Source organism: Mercurialis annua, linkage group LG2, assembly GCF_937616625.2.
Source record: "Mercurialis annua linkage group LG2, ddMerAnnu1.2, whole genome shotgun sequence".
NCBI lineage: Eukaryota > Viridiplantae > Streptophyta > Magnoliopsida > Malpighiales > Euphorbiaceae > Mercurialis > Mercurialis annua.
The window spans coordinates 44,561,352-44,579,868 of record NC_065571.1 but is presented as its reverse complement, the minus strand read 5'-3'; the positions used below and the strand labels follow the sequence as shown (position 1 = coordinate 44,579,868).

Here is an 18,517-nt window from a genome sequence, read left to right as displayed (position 1 = left end):
GAAGAAGCATATAGCCTGGACTTAACTAGTGATCACATAGTTCCTATTGCCGCCCAATAGGAAAGCATGTTCATCGGATCTATACTGGTTGCAAGATAATGATGCGTGTATTTTATACAAAGCATTTCGATACTAAATCATGCTATGCAATTCATATAAATCATTTTGCATTTAGAAAGCAATGCATTTTCAATACATCAAAAGTAAACACATATAAACTCAATGTTTGCTATTCCAAAAACTTTGATCACATGACCCCCATCAAGTTTCACGAGCTCCTTGTCCAGTAGCTGGTTGCCTCGCCGGATCTAGGAAACAGATAAACATTAACTCAAGTAAGAATCTAACTCTATAGACATTCTAGACTCGAGATATAAATATATACGTAACCCGTCGAGTTCTAATCGCATTTAATCTTATTTTGTTCTATCTTTGCTTATCGGTCATCGATACTAATGCTATACGACTTTAGGTTTACGACATAAACCTTAAACCTAAATGTTTATCTCCGTATATCAAAACTCTAATCGTAAACTTCAAATTATATGTCCAAACTTCACGTTCTCGGAGTCTGTAGGTCAAAATCAAGCTGAAATGCATCGTATGGGTCTCGGGATGGATTTCCCGTGAAGCAATAGGCTTGGAATGCCTTGCCGAGCCTCCCTCACGACGTGAGGGGTCCCCTCACGTCGTGAGGCCTGCCCTACACTTAAAACGAATCGAATACTCGTAAACAGTACGGTTTTGCAGTAGCCTAACTATTATAACCAAAAACCCATCAAATATAACAAAACAAAAGGCAAAGTGACATGCTCACCTTGATAGCCCTTCGAGTTATGATCGTTTTGCAACAAAAACCATCAAATTCGGACGAGAAACGAACGATCTAAGTGTTGCCGAAGTTTAACGATGAAATGTTGAATTATCATGTCTGTAACTTCAAAATGAAGTTGAAGAAGATGATTATATATTGGTTAAAGTACATTTAGACTCAAACTGCTCAATCTCGTACTTTAAGTTAATTCCTTAATTAACGTCTGCGTCCAATTTTAATACGATCTCCGATTTACGGGAAACTTTACCGATAAATTCTTAAAAATATTTTACGAACGACGGCTTAAAAATTATTAGCTCGGGACCTACACTTTATTTTATTTAAATTTTTCTTAGCTTTTCCTTAGTCCCGCTAATACCCGCTCTGACGAATAATAATTACCAACAAAAATTATTATTCTGCGATCCACTTAATAAACTTATTCTGACTACGATACTCAACTCAATTTCCATTTCCGACCTACTTGACCTAATTTTCATAATTCAGGACACGTGGCACGATCCAATTATTGTTATATTTTTAGGGTTATTACAGCGGATCCTGCCTCTCCACCCACTCGACAAATTTTGGCGCATCACCAGCAGAGACTTCTTTCGAAGCCTTCTTTTTCTTATACTTCTTAGCCAAGGGATCAGACTGATCCTCAGAAGAATGCCTCTTCTACCAAGAAGCCACCGACTTTTCCTGAGTGACTTCAGGAACCTTCGACTGAGGCAGCAAAGTCTCTAAACCCCCAGCCGGGGCACCTTTTGTGCTCGGGCTCGGAACAACAGCTATGTTGATTTACTGCTTTGGAGAGAAGTAGACATCCTACAAATAATAAAATAAAACAAAAGTTAGAAAAAATACCTCTGTCGGGAAGGTCCGCCAAAGGCAAACGCGACGATTCAAGTATTGCTATAGAAGACAACTATGGTTAGGCTTAGCAGCCTTATAGTCTGACAAAAGAGAGTTAGTAAAGTCTTTCTCTTCATCAGATTACATCGGAAGAGAAGAAAGGGTTCCTCTCAACAAAGCTCTGAGCAAAAAAGAAAAAGAGGAATAATGAACCAAGAAAAACTTAGGGGTCCAGCCCTAAAGTGAAGAAGGAAGAACAAAAAGGAAACGGTTCGACCTACCGGCAGCAAAAATAAATTTCCCATCCTTTCATCGAGAAAAAGAATAAAAATAATGGAATAAATTTAGAGAGGGTTCCTGACCACGAGATTTACAGGACTCGAGAAAGGAACAAATAATACGAATAACATTGGGATGAAGCTGCCCGACTGGAATAACTAAATTTTCATAAATACTTTTCAATAAAGGTTCAAATGGGAAACACAAACCGGATAATAAGTGTTCATGAAAAATAACAATTTTATCAAGCGTCGGTACTATGATTCGCCCTGAACTTCGACGCAGGCTTCAAAATTAAATACGACTCAGGGAAATCAAAATCCTGAGCGAACTTAATTATTTGCTCAGCAGACAAAGAACTACGGGTATGCTGCAAATCATCGCGAGCACCCCGAGTCCCTTCACCTTCTTCGGACAATTTAAAATTAAAGGAGGGAAACAGCAGGGAGGAAAGAATTTTAAATTTTAAAAGATCAAAGCATGCAAAAACTAGGAATCAACGCCTAGAAAGATGAAGAACACGAAGAACAAAAATGGAAAGCAGAAAAATGAGAGAAACGCAAAAAGATGCAAAAAATAATCAACTAAAGTCCCATAAGTACCTGGAAATTAGATAAGTAAGATCAAAGGAAAAGTATGGAATAACTCTGAAGCGAGGAATCTTGAAATAATGGAGCAAAATAACAAAGCAAGGAGTAAAAAATTTGAGGTGAGAAAATCTAAGGTAAAAAGATGAAATGATAAAACAACTATATATACCCAAATCCCCAAAAACCATAATGATGGGGGTTAGGAATACAAAGAGACGAAACCATAAGCATTGCAGCGGATGACCGACACATGTCACAAACACGAGACACTTGTCTCTAATCTGATAAAGATGATGACTGATGATTGACACATGGCGAATAAAGGAAATATGGAAATTTTGACAAGCAAGTGAAACGACACGCCGGAATATAGAACGACTCGGCCTAAGAAAAACTTAATTTTAACAAGACATAAATACCGAGATTTTAACTTACTTGCGGGGGGGATAATGATGAATACTGAATCCTATCATAGATATAGTGGAGTCAAGTCTCATGAGATTCATCCTCCAAGACGATATTGAGCTCTCACCCAAAGGAGTAAAAGCTAGATAATACTGGTAACCGAATATATGAGATCCGCCTTGATAGAAGGAGTAATCTGAATCCCGAAGATAAGCAGAATCCCTGAAGACTCGGATAAAGCGTGTCCCCTTAGGGATTCACCCAAGAATCATACCTACAAAATAACTCTCCTATTTGGACACAAATTCCAATTTAGGAAGATAAGCTTATTCAGGAAGATATTCCTAAATAAGACTTCTACTTGAATTAGAAACCTCTTTCCCATTCAAGGCCAAACCCTACTAAATAAGAATCACTATCTTATTCAAATTCCATAAGGTACACATTCAACTACTATATAAAGAGTTTGAGGTATGTCTAAACACACAGTTACATTCATATACTAAAAACGTTGCTCGAGCCAATACTGACTTTAGCATCGGAGAGTTAATCGAACTAACACCGTTTGATTAGCTTCTACCCTGTTTTGCTGGTTTAATCATCGGATCAGAAGGCAGCCTCCATTAAGAATTTATATTAAATAAGACAAAAAAGTTGATTTCATGATATCATTAAATGACACTTCTTTCATCATAAAATAATAATCTCATTGTCAAAATATACATATTAAAAAATATAGTTATTATGTTGATTTATAATTTTAATTATTATTCTTATTATCCCAAATTGATAGATTTTTATAAGCACTATAATTTTGATGCAGATTTTTAAGAATGTCCAGATTCCCGATAATAATATCTAAAAAACCTCATCCAATTAAAAATAAATGATTTCTTAAAAATAATTCAATTTTCACTTAATTAGACGTTTTAAAAGTTTTGTAATCAATTTATGATTTGAAATGATGATTTTGGTAATTTTAAAAAGTTTAGAGATTAAATTGCAATTTGCACACCTAATTGCAAACTTTCTTTTAAATCAGAGTCAAATTATAATTTATCGGCTGAAATATAAACTTTAAGACACTTGTGAGTCAATTTTAGAATTTTTTTAAGCATCAAATAATATTTTTTGATTTTTTTCTTTTAACTAATTATCTAATTATTTTTTGATTTGTTCGAATTTTTAATTCGTAATCAAATTCCTTCAAATTTTGCTTCAAATTCAAATCTAACAATCGTACCTTTCTTCAAAAAGAAAGAAAATTGTAAACTATTAATTTATTTATTCTTTAATTAAAAATTTATTATAAACAATTTCAAAGGGTTCTAAACAGTTTCAAAAGGTTTTTAAAACATAGTTTTGCAACCGTTTTTTTTTTTAGTTTATACAATGGTTTAAAACGGTTTATAAAAAGGTTCCAAACAATATACAAAATGATTTAACAGTTTATAAAAAATTCAAATAGTTTACAAACGTTTCAAACAGTTTCAAATAAGAACAGTTTCAAATAGATTATAAAATTTTTAAAACTGTTTATATAGGTTTTTCAAATACAATTTATAAAAGGGCTTCAAACAGTTTAAAAAAATATTTTTAACAGTTTCAAAAAATTTACAAAGATTTCAAAGAGTTTAGAAAGGTTTCAAACGGTTCAAAACAAATTTAAACAGTCTCTAAAATCAGTTTCAAATAGTTCATAAAAATTTCAAACAATTTATAAAGGTTTCAAACAGTTTCAAAAAGAGCAGTTTCAAACAAATTACAAAAATTTCAAAACAGTCTATAAATATTTTTAAAATACAATTTATAAAAGGGTTTCATATAGTTTACAAAAGTTTTGAAACAGTTTCAAACAAATTCTAAAAACACAATGTGCAACGTTTATCTAAAACATTTAAAAACCAGTTTCAAACAGTTTATAATAGTTTCGAACATACGAACAAAATTAACACTAAAAATTAATAATTAACATATAAAAAAATAAAAAGATGAAAAAGAGAAGAAAATCCAAAATAAAAGGATAAGGTGGTGGCGATGTCAGAATCGTTACTGCAACTTATTTGAGACAAATACGATCGATTTATCGGCGCTTTTTTATTTATTTCAGATCTGAGATTGTTTATGTTATAAATCGAAATTATTTGATGAATTACATAAAATTTAAATAGTATTTTTTGAAAATTTATATAAAATGGATGAAAGAGGAAAGAGAAAAGAAAGAGAGAGAGAAGGGAAAAAGAGGAAGAGAAATTTGCACAAAATATTTTTCTTTTTTAAACTTATTTGTTCTCGATATTTAATTTTTAAAATTTACTTTTTTACTCTATTTTTCTATTATTTTTAGTTGCACTCTCAAATAAAATCTAACTTATTTGCATTTTTACTATTCTTCTTTTAAACACATGCACACCTCATTTTCTTTATTTATTTTTTATTTTTTTTTCTCTCTCTTGTTTTTCTCGTTCCTCTTCCTCCTTCTTCTTTTCTTCTTCTTCGTCTTCGTCTTTTTCTTCTTCTTTTCTCTGTAATTTTTTTTTTCATTTTTTTCTATGTAATTTTTTAACAAAATTCTATTTAAATTTTCTATAATTTATATAATATATTCAATTTATAACACAAACAATTAAATATTTGAAACAAATAAGAAATCAACGATGATAAAATCAATCGTATTTGTCTCAGAGAATTTGAAGTAACGGAATATTACGCCACCGTCATCATCATATCCTCTTATTCTGGATTTTTTTCTTCCTCTTTCTATTTTTTATGTACTAATTTTTAATTTTTATTGATGATTTTTTTTCATATGTTTGAAAATATTGTAAATCGTTTTTAGAAATCGTTTTAAATTATTTATCTGAAACCTTTATAAACCGTTGAAAACTATTTTTATAAAAAATTTAATTTTTTTATGAAATGTTTGAAACTGTTTTTAGAATCCGTTTGAAACTGGTTGAAACCTTTGTAAACTGTTTTCGAAATTTTTGTAAGCTGTTTGAAAATGTTTTTTTTAATTGTTTGAAACTTTTATAAATTGTTTGAAACATTTTAAATTGTTTAAAATTGTTTTTAGATAAAGATTGTAAATTATGTTTTATGAAACTGTTTGAAACTTTTATAAACTGTTTGAAATCTTTGTAAACTGTTTGAAGCTGTTTTTTTTTTAAAACGCTTGTAAACTGTTTAAAACCATTGTATGTTTTTAAATGGTAATAAATATGTGCTTTAGAAATTGTTTGAAACCGTTTGAAAACATCTTAATGAATTTTTAATGAGAACAAATAAATTAAAAATTTATAGTTTTCTTTGTTTTTTGGAGAAAGTTATGATCGTTGGATTTGAATTCCAAGTGAAATTTGAAGCGATTTGAGTACGGATTAAAAATTCGAGCGGATCGGAAACTAAATTTGAAACTCATAATAAATTTTTAAAAAGTGATGATCAATTAGATTTAATTGTTATGAACTGAAAATTATAAATTTACATGTTTCATTGTTAGTTATTTTGTTTGGAAGAAAAAGTATAAATCCAAAAATGGCAAAGTATAAAAATAAAAGATAGTAAAAAAATAAAGTGTAAACACACTGGAGTATGAAAACTAAGCTGGAAAATTATAATTAAAAAATGATAATATTTTTACTTTTTAAATATTTTGCTTATTATCCTAAAGAGAAAGAGGAGAGAGAAAAGAATGAGAAAATAAGTAGAGAAAAGACTAATCCTCTTAAAAAAAACCCACCTTTCAGTTGCAAAACTACCAATTTTATCCAAATTACGACCTTTCAGTATCTATTGCACCTTCAAAAATTAAAATCCACACCTTTTGGTTTCAATTACACCCTTAAGCATCAAATTGACCTTTTTTCAATACTTTAAATTTTAATAAATATTCCAAATAATCCTCAAGGTTATAATTAAAACAAAAAAACCATCTTCTCTTAAATTTTACAATTTTTTTATAAAATATAAATCAATTAAATATATCATTAAATAATTTAAAAAAAATAATTTTTAAATATTAAATTAATTTTTATTTTATTTTTAAAATAAAAATAATTAAAATTCCTCCGTCTTCCTCGAGACGAGCCCATGTCGTGTTCGTCACAAGAAACACAAACAGATTTCAATTATTTTACTTTTTTAAAAAATTTCTATTTTTTTTTTTGAAAAAACTCATCACACCCACTGTTCTCGGAGGCCACGCCATCAGAAAAATATCGGTTTTGATCTTCGAAGGAACAACTTGTCCGTTCTTTCTTCGAAGAACAGATCTGATTTGTTCTGTCTTTAAGAACAAAACAAATATGTTCTTCAAGGAAGAACAGATTCGGGCCTGTTCTTCATGAAGAACAAGTCGCCGGTTGTTCTTCTTGAAGAACAGTTCCTATTCTTTTTCTTGATGAGGAACAGTATCTGTTCTTCTTGAAGAACAAGACATGTGTTCTTCGAAGTGTTTTGCGGAAAAAATATATTTTATCGGGCAGTGGGGCGGTGAAGAGGAGCCGGGAAAAAAATTAAGAAAAAATTGAAAAAAAATGTCCGGAAAAAACGGTATATTAAAAAATTGATAAATTTAATTTTATTAATAATGTTTATTTATATTAAATAACAAATATTATTAAATAATAATTTTTTTGAAAGAAAAGTTTTTTGTTTTAAATACAACATTAAGCACTATTTTGAATATACTTTAAAATATAAAGTATTGATTTGGATATTTTTTAAGCGAAAAGGATCAATTTGATGCTTGGGGTGCAATTGAAACCAAAAGATCATAATTTGAGTAAAATTGATAGTTTTGCAACGTGAAGGTGCAGTTGAATTGGGGCTAAAAGGTGGGGTCTTTTCAGGGGATTAGCCTAGAGAAAATAAGTAGTGCATGTGCTTAAAAAGAGAAAGTACATATGCTAAAAATTTATATTTGATTGAGTACAATTAAAATAATAAAAAAATAAATTTTTAAAAGTAAAGTATTGAGTGCAAATAAATTTAAAAATGGAGAATTTTGTGTAAATTCCTCTTAAAAGAAAGAAATTGTAAAATCAGATTCATTTGACAGTTTTTAATTATTATATATCTGCTAAAACACCCAAAAAAAAGTAGAAGGAAATCCAACTTGATATAGTACAAAATCAAGTCTGATTCTCTTAAAAGAGAGAGAACTTCAGTGTTCCTCATTCTATAAAGACCTTACATTTAGAGTATCACTTGACTCGAATTACACAATTCTATTCAAAATCAAGCTGATATGGAAATCCAAATTATTTCAAAAGAAATAATCAAACCCTCATCACCAACACCACAACACCTCAAAATCTACAGCCTCTCACTCCTTCATCAGATTGCTCCTCCTGTTTATGTTCCCGTAATTCTCTTCTACTCTTCTCATTCAGACACTAATCTGAATTTCAGCAAACACCTGAAACAATCTTTCTCAAAAACATTAACAGATTATTATCCTCTGGCAGGACGAATCAACGACGATTATTTTAGTATCGACTGTAACGACAGTGGCGCTTCATACACCGAAGTCAACGTATTATCCGGTGAAATGTCCATGGTAATCCAGGAATCAAACATTCATCACCTTGAAAAGTTACTTCCATGTAGCCCTTATGATATGTTACCTGATATTAGCTCTCAGGAAATGCTTAAAGCCCAAGTGAGTTACTTTGCATTCGGTGGGATAGCGATCAGTATCTGTGTTTGGCATGTGATCGGTGATGCAATGTCTGCGGCTTCCTTTATTACCAACTGGGCTGCAATTGCTAATAAATATACTAATGGTGATGGTGGTAATGGTAACTTAAACGACATCGTTTTGGATTGCACCTCGCTTTTCCCTCCACGGGAAATACAAAGCTTCTTGTGGCGTAACTTCATGACTGACAAAAGAAGGAACAATATTTCGATGAAACAGTTTGTATTTGATGGCTCTAAGATAGCTACTTTGAGAGATGAAGTAGGCAAAGTAGGACCGAGCTTCAAGCATCCAACGCGAGTCGAGGCTGTTGGTGCACTAATTTGGAAAGCGGTTATGGCTGCAACTGGAAAAGCATACATAGCAGCAATTGTAGTAGATTTGCGAAAACGAGTGAGTCCTCCATTACCAAGTAATTGTATAGGAAACATCAATCAAATGACATTTGCTGTGGATAGTAATTGGAGGACAGATTATAATAGTTTAGCAGGAAAGATTCACGAGTCGATAAGAATGATCGATGATGAGTATATCAAGAAGATCCATGGAGGTGGTGGATACCTAGAACATGTCCAAGCTTTAGCCGACAGGGATTCAGATAGTCCTGGGTGGTTGAAACAATTTTCTATAAGTAGTTGGTGTAAATTTCCTTTCTATGAAGCTGATTTCGGGTGGGGAAAGCCAATTTGGGTAACCACTGCCTTGATTAATACGAGTGCTTTTCTGCTGGATACAAAGGATGGTGAGGGAATGGAATGTTGGATTGGATTGCCCAAGGAAGAGATGCCAAAATTTGAACATCACCCTGATATATGCTTGTATGCTTCATTCTAGCGTATGCATTTTCAAACCGCAACAAACTTAATTAAATTGAACTTTTAATTATTAAATCCAGATCAAATCAAATTTAAAGCAATTTAAGTTAGTACAAACTAAATTGAATTGATCCGCTGATCTGGTTTTTAGAATGAACTAAATTTGTTAGTTTTATTTGATTGTTCCGTTTAGTTTATTTCTAGACACCCCTACATCAGTTACCAGGGCCAATTTCTTGATAACAAAATAAAAGAAACTAAACTTTGTTTGACATTAAGTATCCAATGCAAGTGTTATAGAGTTGATTCATTTGTGCATCAGGGTGTTTAAGTCTGAATTCTTTGTCGTCATACAACACACCCAACTGGTAAATGAAAAAAGAAAATAGAATGCAAAAATATATTATTTTGAAGTAAAAATGATTTTTTTTGGAAGAGTATTCTGACTAAATTAAAAGTATTGTTAGAGTCAGAATTCATGGAAGATGAAATTTTGAAGCTGGATTTAACTCTAAAATAATGAGAAACGTTATATGAACCCGAAAACAGATTTCAGAGGTTCACTCTCACACTCAAATCGGTATAAATGATGGGAAAAAAAGAGAAGGTAAAGAGATTGCATCTAGAATTTGTGCATAAAAAGGTGTATATAGGAAAATATATGACATGTAAGATTTTTCTCATCAAAGCATATACTGATGTTAGCTATAATTCAGTCCATTTAATGACCTAAACTAGAGAACATTATTAGTACAAGGACTACTAACTAACAAAATAAGACACAAGGGTGTTGTAAAATAAGAAGTAATAGTAGAGGATATAAAACTAGCTAGGAAACTAAGACACTGAAAACACTTCATGAGTTGGAGAGTATGCAACCCTAGTTTTCTCCATTGTCACATATCAAACAGAGAGTAATGTGATGGACAAGTGTACATATTGGTCAAATAGCTTATAGCAGCATACAACTCTTATATGTTAGTATCTATAAATCTAAATTTGTGTTTCCAGTCTCTTATATCCCTAAAATCAATCATCAATAGCAAGCAAGATATTCAACAGTAATGGCTACAGCACTAGAATTTTAAAGCAATATTTCCATGAATTCAAGATAGAGGCATTGGTAAGGTAAAGGAAAGCCAAATGTCTACAATTTAGATTTGTTACATTTACTACAAAATTCAACTTTCTATGACACACGATTTTTTACAGGTGCATATCAAACAGAGATCAAGGAAACAAACATATGGTTGATCCCTTTGAGTAATCAATTACTACTTAAATATCAGAGAAGAAAAATCTATCTCGGCTCATTAATAGGATACATTCTGATTACCTATAAGTAATTACATTAATCAACATGAGAAATGCAATACACATTCAAACATCTAGTTAAGGACCAGAATTATCAAGTTGTCACACCTAAAAGATGATAACGGTAATGAAATTACCTTTACTTTCTGCTGCCAGATGATCCACTGCCTCCTTGGAACAACTCGTTAATCTGCATTTCAATGTCCTCCACGCCATACTTGATATACTTATCGGCATGCTTCCCGACTTCAGGAGAATTCTGGAACCTTCTAATGAAGTTTTGATATGCCGGAACCAAAAGGTTGGCCAAAGAGACCCTCAACTCCTTTTTTAACTGCTCATCGAATATGATCCATTGTGATTGAGTTCTAAAAATATCCTCAAACTGGGAATTGAATAACTTAATCTTTTCTCTCATAGACAAGGGCTTCCCAGCAAAATTAGAAGCTGTAGGGCTAATATCTAATTTCAACACTCCCAAAACCTTATTCCATGAACTCCGCTGGTAACTCATATGATATTGCTTGATCTTGGCTGTGTGTTTCCTAATCCAATCCTCTCCGAGAAGAGAACCCAACTCACTATCCTTAACCTTCTGAACAATGTACCTCTCGTTATTCATCATAAAAACAGAGCACAAAGCAGGATCCCCGTAAATCTTCGACTTCATCTCCAAATTACTCTCCAATAACTCCATAATCCACGCCATTTGAACAGACAATGACGAGGAAGTCGAATCTTTCAACGGAACAACATTCCCTCCCTCCTCAAAAACTAGTTCTAGCGTCTCTCTTGATCGACAAGCAGCGCGCACATAGTTCATCACATAACGTGTAATTGGGTGTAGTCCACCACGAGGAATTGGAGATTTAGCCGGATCCCGCCTAATCAAATTCTCCAGCTCCATAAATATTCCTCTAATAGATTCACCTAACCTCTTCCATATAGCAACAGCGTCATTTCTAAGAAGAATGCAATACTGGTCAGAGAAGTTAGCCTCAAACTCGGGCATTAACTCTCTAAAAGTCTCGAACAAATCGAGAATCTTAAACAACCGCTCAGGCGACCTGCTTCCAATAGCAACAGCATCAGCAAAATTAAGAATCTGAATAGTTGATCCTCGACAAACCTCCATAAACGACAGGTCAGCAGCCGATGAGAATCCGAAAAAAACGCGATCGCACAGCCTACGCTCGCTGGGGAATAAGATATGGAGAGCAACATTGGATGCCTTAATCCACTTATCAATCTCATCTTCAAGGTCTTGCCATTGCATTTTCTGAACTTCATCAATACTCAATTTTTGTAACCCTAATCTCGACATGCTTTCTTCTAGAAACTCTCTCCTGGAGCTGCTGTACACGTGAGAACACGCTTTACCAAAACCAGCAGCCACCATTCTCTTCGCTATCTCATGGAGATCGTTAATCGTACCGGAAGGAAGCGCATCAATCACAATATCATAATCACCCAACGGTTGAGCCACCGGAATGTGACCGTGAGCATCACCGTTAACCGCTTCCTCATCGTCATCATCGGAGTCGAACATGCTTGACTCGCCGTTATTAAGCGGCGTTAACCCAAAAGACTCACAGCCGCGTTCTATTAGTAGCCTAAACTCCTCCTCTAGACGGAACATAGCCTGCTGCATAAAATCCTCGGCGCGTGACAAGCACGCGCTGATGTTTTTATCAGAGTTGGCCATGGGAGTCCAGTCGCGGATAATGGAAATTAATTCGTCTATGGAGTCGAGGAAAGCCGCGGAGTCGGCGGAGTCGGACCAGATCGGGTGATCAGCTGACACATACTGAGAGATCTGACGCTCTAAAGACTGAAGAGTGTGGTCGAGCGAAGCGATGGCGCGTAAATGATCGTCTCCTCCTCCTCCTGGTTTAGTAGAGGAGGATAGTTTCTCGCGAGAAAACCGGCCGTCGAAGTTAGAGAAAATCTGGAAAATGTCGTCGGCCATGGAGTCGTTGTTGCCGAGTTGTTGAGCGATGTGTCTGGCCACTGCGATCAGCTTGTCTTCGCCGTTTTCCTCCATTTATGTACGTTCTTGAATAATTAAGAATTAAAACAATAGAATAATGAGGTGATGACGATGATGGTGTGCGTGATCAGGTAGCTCAAGTTGTTTAAAGAATTAAGAAGTGAAGAGGAGAAAGAATCAATGGAGGAGGAGAGTAAAGTGGAAATGACGAGAGGGTCCTTGAAGAACGCGGTTTGGAAGTTGAAGAAAGGATTAAAGAAAGAGTGAAGACGTTGAAGCCGAAAGGGAGTGGAGAAGATAGATGAACGTGGATAAAGGTCATTCATCCTGTTTCCTTTTCTCTTTTGTTTTATCAAAGTATTTTGTTTAGCTTCTCTACCTTTCTTTTTAAAGGATAAATTACAAAAACCGCCCTTTGCTTTAGCGACTTTAAAAATCAACAAATGCAAAATGTGTAATTGAGTCCCTGCATTGTTATTATTTTTTTAAGTTGAGTCCTAATAACGTAGTACATTCAGTAGGGGCGAAACAACCTCGCCAAGAACGAACATCGCTAAATCGAGCATTTCACCAACCCGAGATCAACTTCCGACCACCTTATAAATCATAGACTACGCGACCTGGGGGGTCACCGGATCGATGAACACTCGGACATCATCCGAGACATTTGCCTCTGATAAGGTCGGATCGAAGATCCGGTCCGAGCTTCGAGATACACCCAACTCAGAAACTAAGAACAAATGAGCGAGGTCCGAACAATCCGAGCTCCAGACCTGGTCCGAGCTCTCAGACGAGAGACGTGAAAAGCTCGGATTAGACAACCCGAGCTTCGAGATACTCTCAAGTGCGAGAACTAAAACTATGTAAACTTGGTCCCCAAGAAATCCGGGCTTCGGGCTCTGACCGAGCTCCGAGGTCCAGCCCGGGAGTACACGCACGTGTACCGGATCCTGGGACCACAGAAGATCTTCTGACAGGTACGTGAGGAATGTTCCCTCTGACGCACCTAACAACCTGCGCCTCACGCAGGGATATTCCTCCACGTAGGAATAACTGAATTCTGGGACCACGCGACTCACAGCCTGCCAGCAAGGCAGGTTTGTCCTTAAACCCTAACTATAAATATAGGGTTTAAGGGCAAACCCTAGGTAATTTCTTTTTCCTCTCAACTCTGAATACTCTTTTCTCTTCTTCTTCTTTCTCTACCTCAAAACCTTACTTGAGCGTCGGAGCGAACGTCCAGTGACCCCCACTGGAGTTTCTTCTGACCTCTGTCTGCTTGCGGTGTGCAGGTTGATAAAGCTCGGATCCATTTTGGTGATTTATCAAGTCCCTACACTAAAAAAACATCCACATTGAGTCCCTGAACTATAATTGTTTGGAAAATTGAATCCCAACACTAAAAAAATATTCAAATTGGGTTCTTCTGTCATCAAATAATATTAATAATTTTTTATTTTATTTTATTTTTAATATTTAGCATTTTTAATATTAAAATCGTCTCCGACTATTAACAATTTTTTAAGATTTAATTTAAAATCTAAATTATTTTAATTTTTAAAATTAATTCAATTAAAATAAATATTTTCAAATATAATTTTTAATTTTTTTAAAAATATTAAATATATTAAATTTTTTCTCAAAACCTAATTTTTATTAGTTTCGAGAAAGACAAACCAATTCTTATTAATTATAAAAAAAAAGAACTCAAATCTATTATTTACATATAAAATACTTTTATGCCTAAAATAAAAAAAAAACAATAACCCTAACTTTTCTAAAATTAATACATCCCCCGCCGATGCTCCTGTTGTGCGGCCACTGTTATTTATCGGAGCCATTATTGTTTTGCGACATGACATGGTAAAGGAGGAAGACTTCAATAAAGATGATGTTGGAGCCGGCAAACGACGCTGGAGATGATGGTAGAGCTGACAGACAAAGCTGTGGACGATTGATTTGCTTGCGGCGATTGAGACGTTTGGCAGTGGTGTAGGCGGAAGACAGAGCTGAAGACGATAAGCATTGGCTGAGAAGATCAAGCAGTGGTGAGAGTAGGCAGCAATGAAAGTGTAGGATTTTTTAATAAGAGTGAAATGAAAGTGTTTTTTATATTTTTATTATATTTTGATTTAATTTAATTAGTAAAATTATAATTTGATAAATTTTTAATTAAAGATTTTTAATTAAATTTATAGTGTAAGGACTCAATTAGCAAATAATTAATAGTGTAAGGATCTAATTGGCAAAATTGTATAGTATAAATATCGCTAGTCTTAGAGAAAAGCGTTTGTGACTCATTCTCTAACATAATTAGACGGGGGGACTTATTGTGGTCATTTTTGATAGTGCGGGGATTTACTATGGATGTTTATGAGTGCAGGGGTCCAAATTAAAAAAGACGACATGTGCAGGAATCCAAATATGCGTTTGGCCCATCCCTTATGTTTAGATATATTGTATTACTAGTACACCCATCTATTTTTCATTAGTCAACTCGGTTAAAGGGTTAGATTTGATCATTTAACTTATTTTTTATTCAGTTTCATCCGAAGACTATAAATTTTATTTAAAAAACAATTAAATCAATATTTATTTTTTAAAATAATGATACTAAATTGGATAATAAAAATAAAATATTTTCTAAAATTTCAATTAAAAAATATTTATATATTTGATAAAAAAAAGTATAAAAATATTATGTAACATTTCAACAAATAAATTATAATTAACTAACTATATTGATGTTGAAACTATTTTTTTTTATTTTGAAAGAATCATTTATTATTGTTATATGGAAATCATTAAAATATGATGAATTCTAAATCTAAAATTTATCTAATATACTCATGTTCATTATTACAATCACATTTTAATAAATTAGTCTTTGAAATGCTATTTGTTATTTTTAAAATTTTCAATAAAATTAATAAATAACATTTTATTAAAATTTTACACCATATTCTAATTACTTTTATTAAATTATCGATCCTTCCAAGAGAAGAGATAAAGAACTCTTCAAGCCGGTTCAAAAAATCTGCTATAATTAATTAATTATAATATTTTAAATAATTTTTGAATGAAAATGGACAAAAAATAAGTTTAAGGATCAAATCTAACCCTATAACCGAGGTAATGAAAAGATTACCGAACAAGTATAACAGTACAATATTTAGAGGGGTGTCATAGTGCATTTATAAAAATCAAAAGATGAGTTAGTGTATTTTAATAAGGTACAGAGTGTTTTAGTAATTTTTTTAATAAAAGCAATGTTACAAATCATAAAAAATTATATATTTTTTCTATTAAAATATTTAGAGAAAATGACACATAATATTGGTTAAGCCAATTTTATTCTCAAATATACAGACTACAGTTTCTCTTTTTGAAACATACGATATCCAAGTCTATTTTTAAATTAATAACCTTTGTTATTGCTATTTTATACTTCCATTTCGGTTTGGTAATTTAAGATTCATGCGAGATTCTCGTCATTAAGCTCTCCACAATCCCTCACCGTTTAACCCATCAATCTAACCTTCCCATTTAGAGTTTTTGATGCACAATTCAAATTCAAAATGATCGAAACTAGCTTCAAAGATTTTCCAAATAAAAATCCTTCTCAACCTAAATCAAAATCAGTTGCTAGAAAATGAAAAATTGATTTCGTTGAACGTCCGACATCCATGAAGAGCCGAAGAGTTACTCACGAAGAAGAAGATGACAGTGATTATGAACACTTCGAAATAACTGATAATCGTAGTATGCTATCCGCAATCGCCCACCATCGTCATAACTCGTTCATAGCAGAGTCTCCTTCTTCAGATCTGGCGACCCGCGACCTATTCCTCTGTTCTTCACTAACAGCATCATATTCTTCTTTAGATTCAAAATCTGGTGCCGCCTTGTTCGTATCGGCCATCTTCGCTTCTTTTTCCGCTTTGGTTTTCTCGTTTCTAGAAAATTACAGATGGAGGACCTCCTTACGCCATGATGAACAAATCGGAATCGGTGATCAGATTCGCGAAGCAACAGCAGTTTTTGATTTGTAATTTTATGACTTGATTTTCTTGTTGGTTAACTAATGGTGTACTAATGATACACTAATAATCTTGTATTTTAGTACACTAATGATTAACCTTGGGTAAATCGTTGGCTGTCCTCCAATGATGGTCTTGATTTTTTTATGTAATATTTTTTTCACTTATATATCTGTAATGGTTTGTTGGTTAACCAGTGGTTTACGAATGGTACACTAATTATTTTATTTTTCCTACACTGTTAGTAAACGTTGGGTAACCGTGTAAACTTGTAATAAAGTTTATTTTGAATAAATCGTTAGTAATTTTGAATTGTGTATTTTAAATAAAATATACTTTAAAAAAAATTAATAAATTTATTTTTAGTGTACCGTTAGTAAACCGTGAGTAAACCGTTGACAAACCTATAGCTAAGTAATATTTAGTATATCATTAATAATTTTTTTAGTAAACCTGAATTGTGAATTTGAAACAAAACTTGTTTTAAGTCTCCATTAATAACATGTTAGTATGTCGTTGGTTAACCAAACCGTATTTTATCGAATATTGAAGCTAACCAGCTTTAATTATATATCAAAATAAACATTTATCAAATATTACCCTTGATTTTATTTAAATTTGATGCTGAATTTTTTTATATTTTATTTGAAAATATCTTTAATTGGTTTTATTTTAGAAATATATTAATTGATTTCATTTGAAAAGATCTTAATTAAAAAATCAATTTATTTGAAAAGATTTTATTTGTAGGAGAGTCTTAACTTTCATCTAACTACATTTTTATATAATGATTATTGTATTTTTATATTTAACAAAGTATAATTTTGCAAGCAAATAAATGAATTCTATACTTTTTAATTTTGAAAGTATAACTAATATTCTCCTCGAGTACTTATTAAAAAAAACCCAAATATTTAAGAGAAAATTAGGATAATACTCTATTTTCTAAAATAATTTGATTTCCTACTTCAATAAGGAAAAGATAGAGAAAATATCTCATCATTCTAATGCTTTTAATTTTTTACTCTAAAGCATGTTTATATTATGATTATACCTACTTTTTATTAATTTTTTACTCCAAATATATATTTTTACTCTTATCATATGACAACTGTCATATTTTTATATTTCTTTCTCTTTTTTTCTCTTTGCTCTCTCCTCTCTCTCTTCTTCTTCTTCTTCTTCTTCTCCTCTGTTCTTCGTCAATTTTCTTCTTCTTTTTTATTTCTTTTTTTTTTCTCCACTTTTTTTCTTCTCTGTCGTTCCTTTATTGCTCCGCTGCCGTTTCTTCATCGCTCCACCGTCGCTTTACTGTTTTTTATTTTTTATTTTAGCGAACTTTTCCTTAATTCATGGTGATTATTGCGATTTTTTAACATTCAGATATAAATAAATTACTCTTGAATTTTTTTTCAATTTTAGATCTAAAAATCTATATGAAAAAAACGATATTATGATGAAAAAAACAATTTTCTGCACAAAAAACGATTTTCTGCAAAAAAAACAGCATCTGATTATCATATGATTATCATAACACTGCAGAAAAAAATGATTTTGTATAAAAAAAAAACAGTCTCTGATTATCATATGAGTATCACTGTATTATCATGTTGTTATCATAACATTGCATAAAGAAAAAAATTTAAAAAAATTGATTATCATGTTGTTATCACTGTATTACCGCCTCATTATCATAATATAATCATAT

General features: G+C 32.4%; 2 protein-coding genes across 2 annotated transcripts; one reads left to right on the top strand and one right to left on the bottom strand.

Annotated features, from left to right (window-relative positions):
* The first annotated feature begins 8,127 nt into the window (after window positions 1–8,127).
* Window positions 8,128–9,484, top strand: LOC126668868 (stemmadenine O-acetyltransferase-like). The gene has a single exon (XM_050362082.1). It carries the CDS (start codon window positions 8,198–8,200, stop codon window positions 9,482–9,484), a length of 1,287 nt encoding a protein of 428 aa, XP_050218039.1. The 5' UTR covers window positions 8,128–8,197.
* A 1,105-nt stretch (window positions 9,485–10,589) lies between these two features.
* Window positions 10,590–13,122, bottom strand: LOC126668867 (exocyst complex component EXO70B1). The gene has a single exon (XM_050362081.2). The coding sequence runs from the start codon at window positions 12,821–12,823 to the stop codon at window positions 10,919–10,921; it is 1,905 nt and encodes a 634-aa protein (XP_050218038.1). The 5' UTR covers window positions 12,824–13,122; the 3' UTR covers window positions 10,590–10,918.
* Between the last annotated feature and the right edge of the window lie 5,395 nt (window positions 13,123–18,517).

Bases quoted from the DNA above. Each gene is read 5' to 3' on its own strand.
- LOC126668868 (XM_050362082.1), top strand. From the start codon at position 8,198: ATGGAAATCCAAATTATTTCAAAAGAAATAATCAAACCCTCATCACCA.
- LOC126668867 (XM_050362081.2), bottom strand. From the start codon at position 12,823: ATGGAGGAAAACGGCGAAGACAAGCTGATCGCAGTGGCCAGACACATC.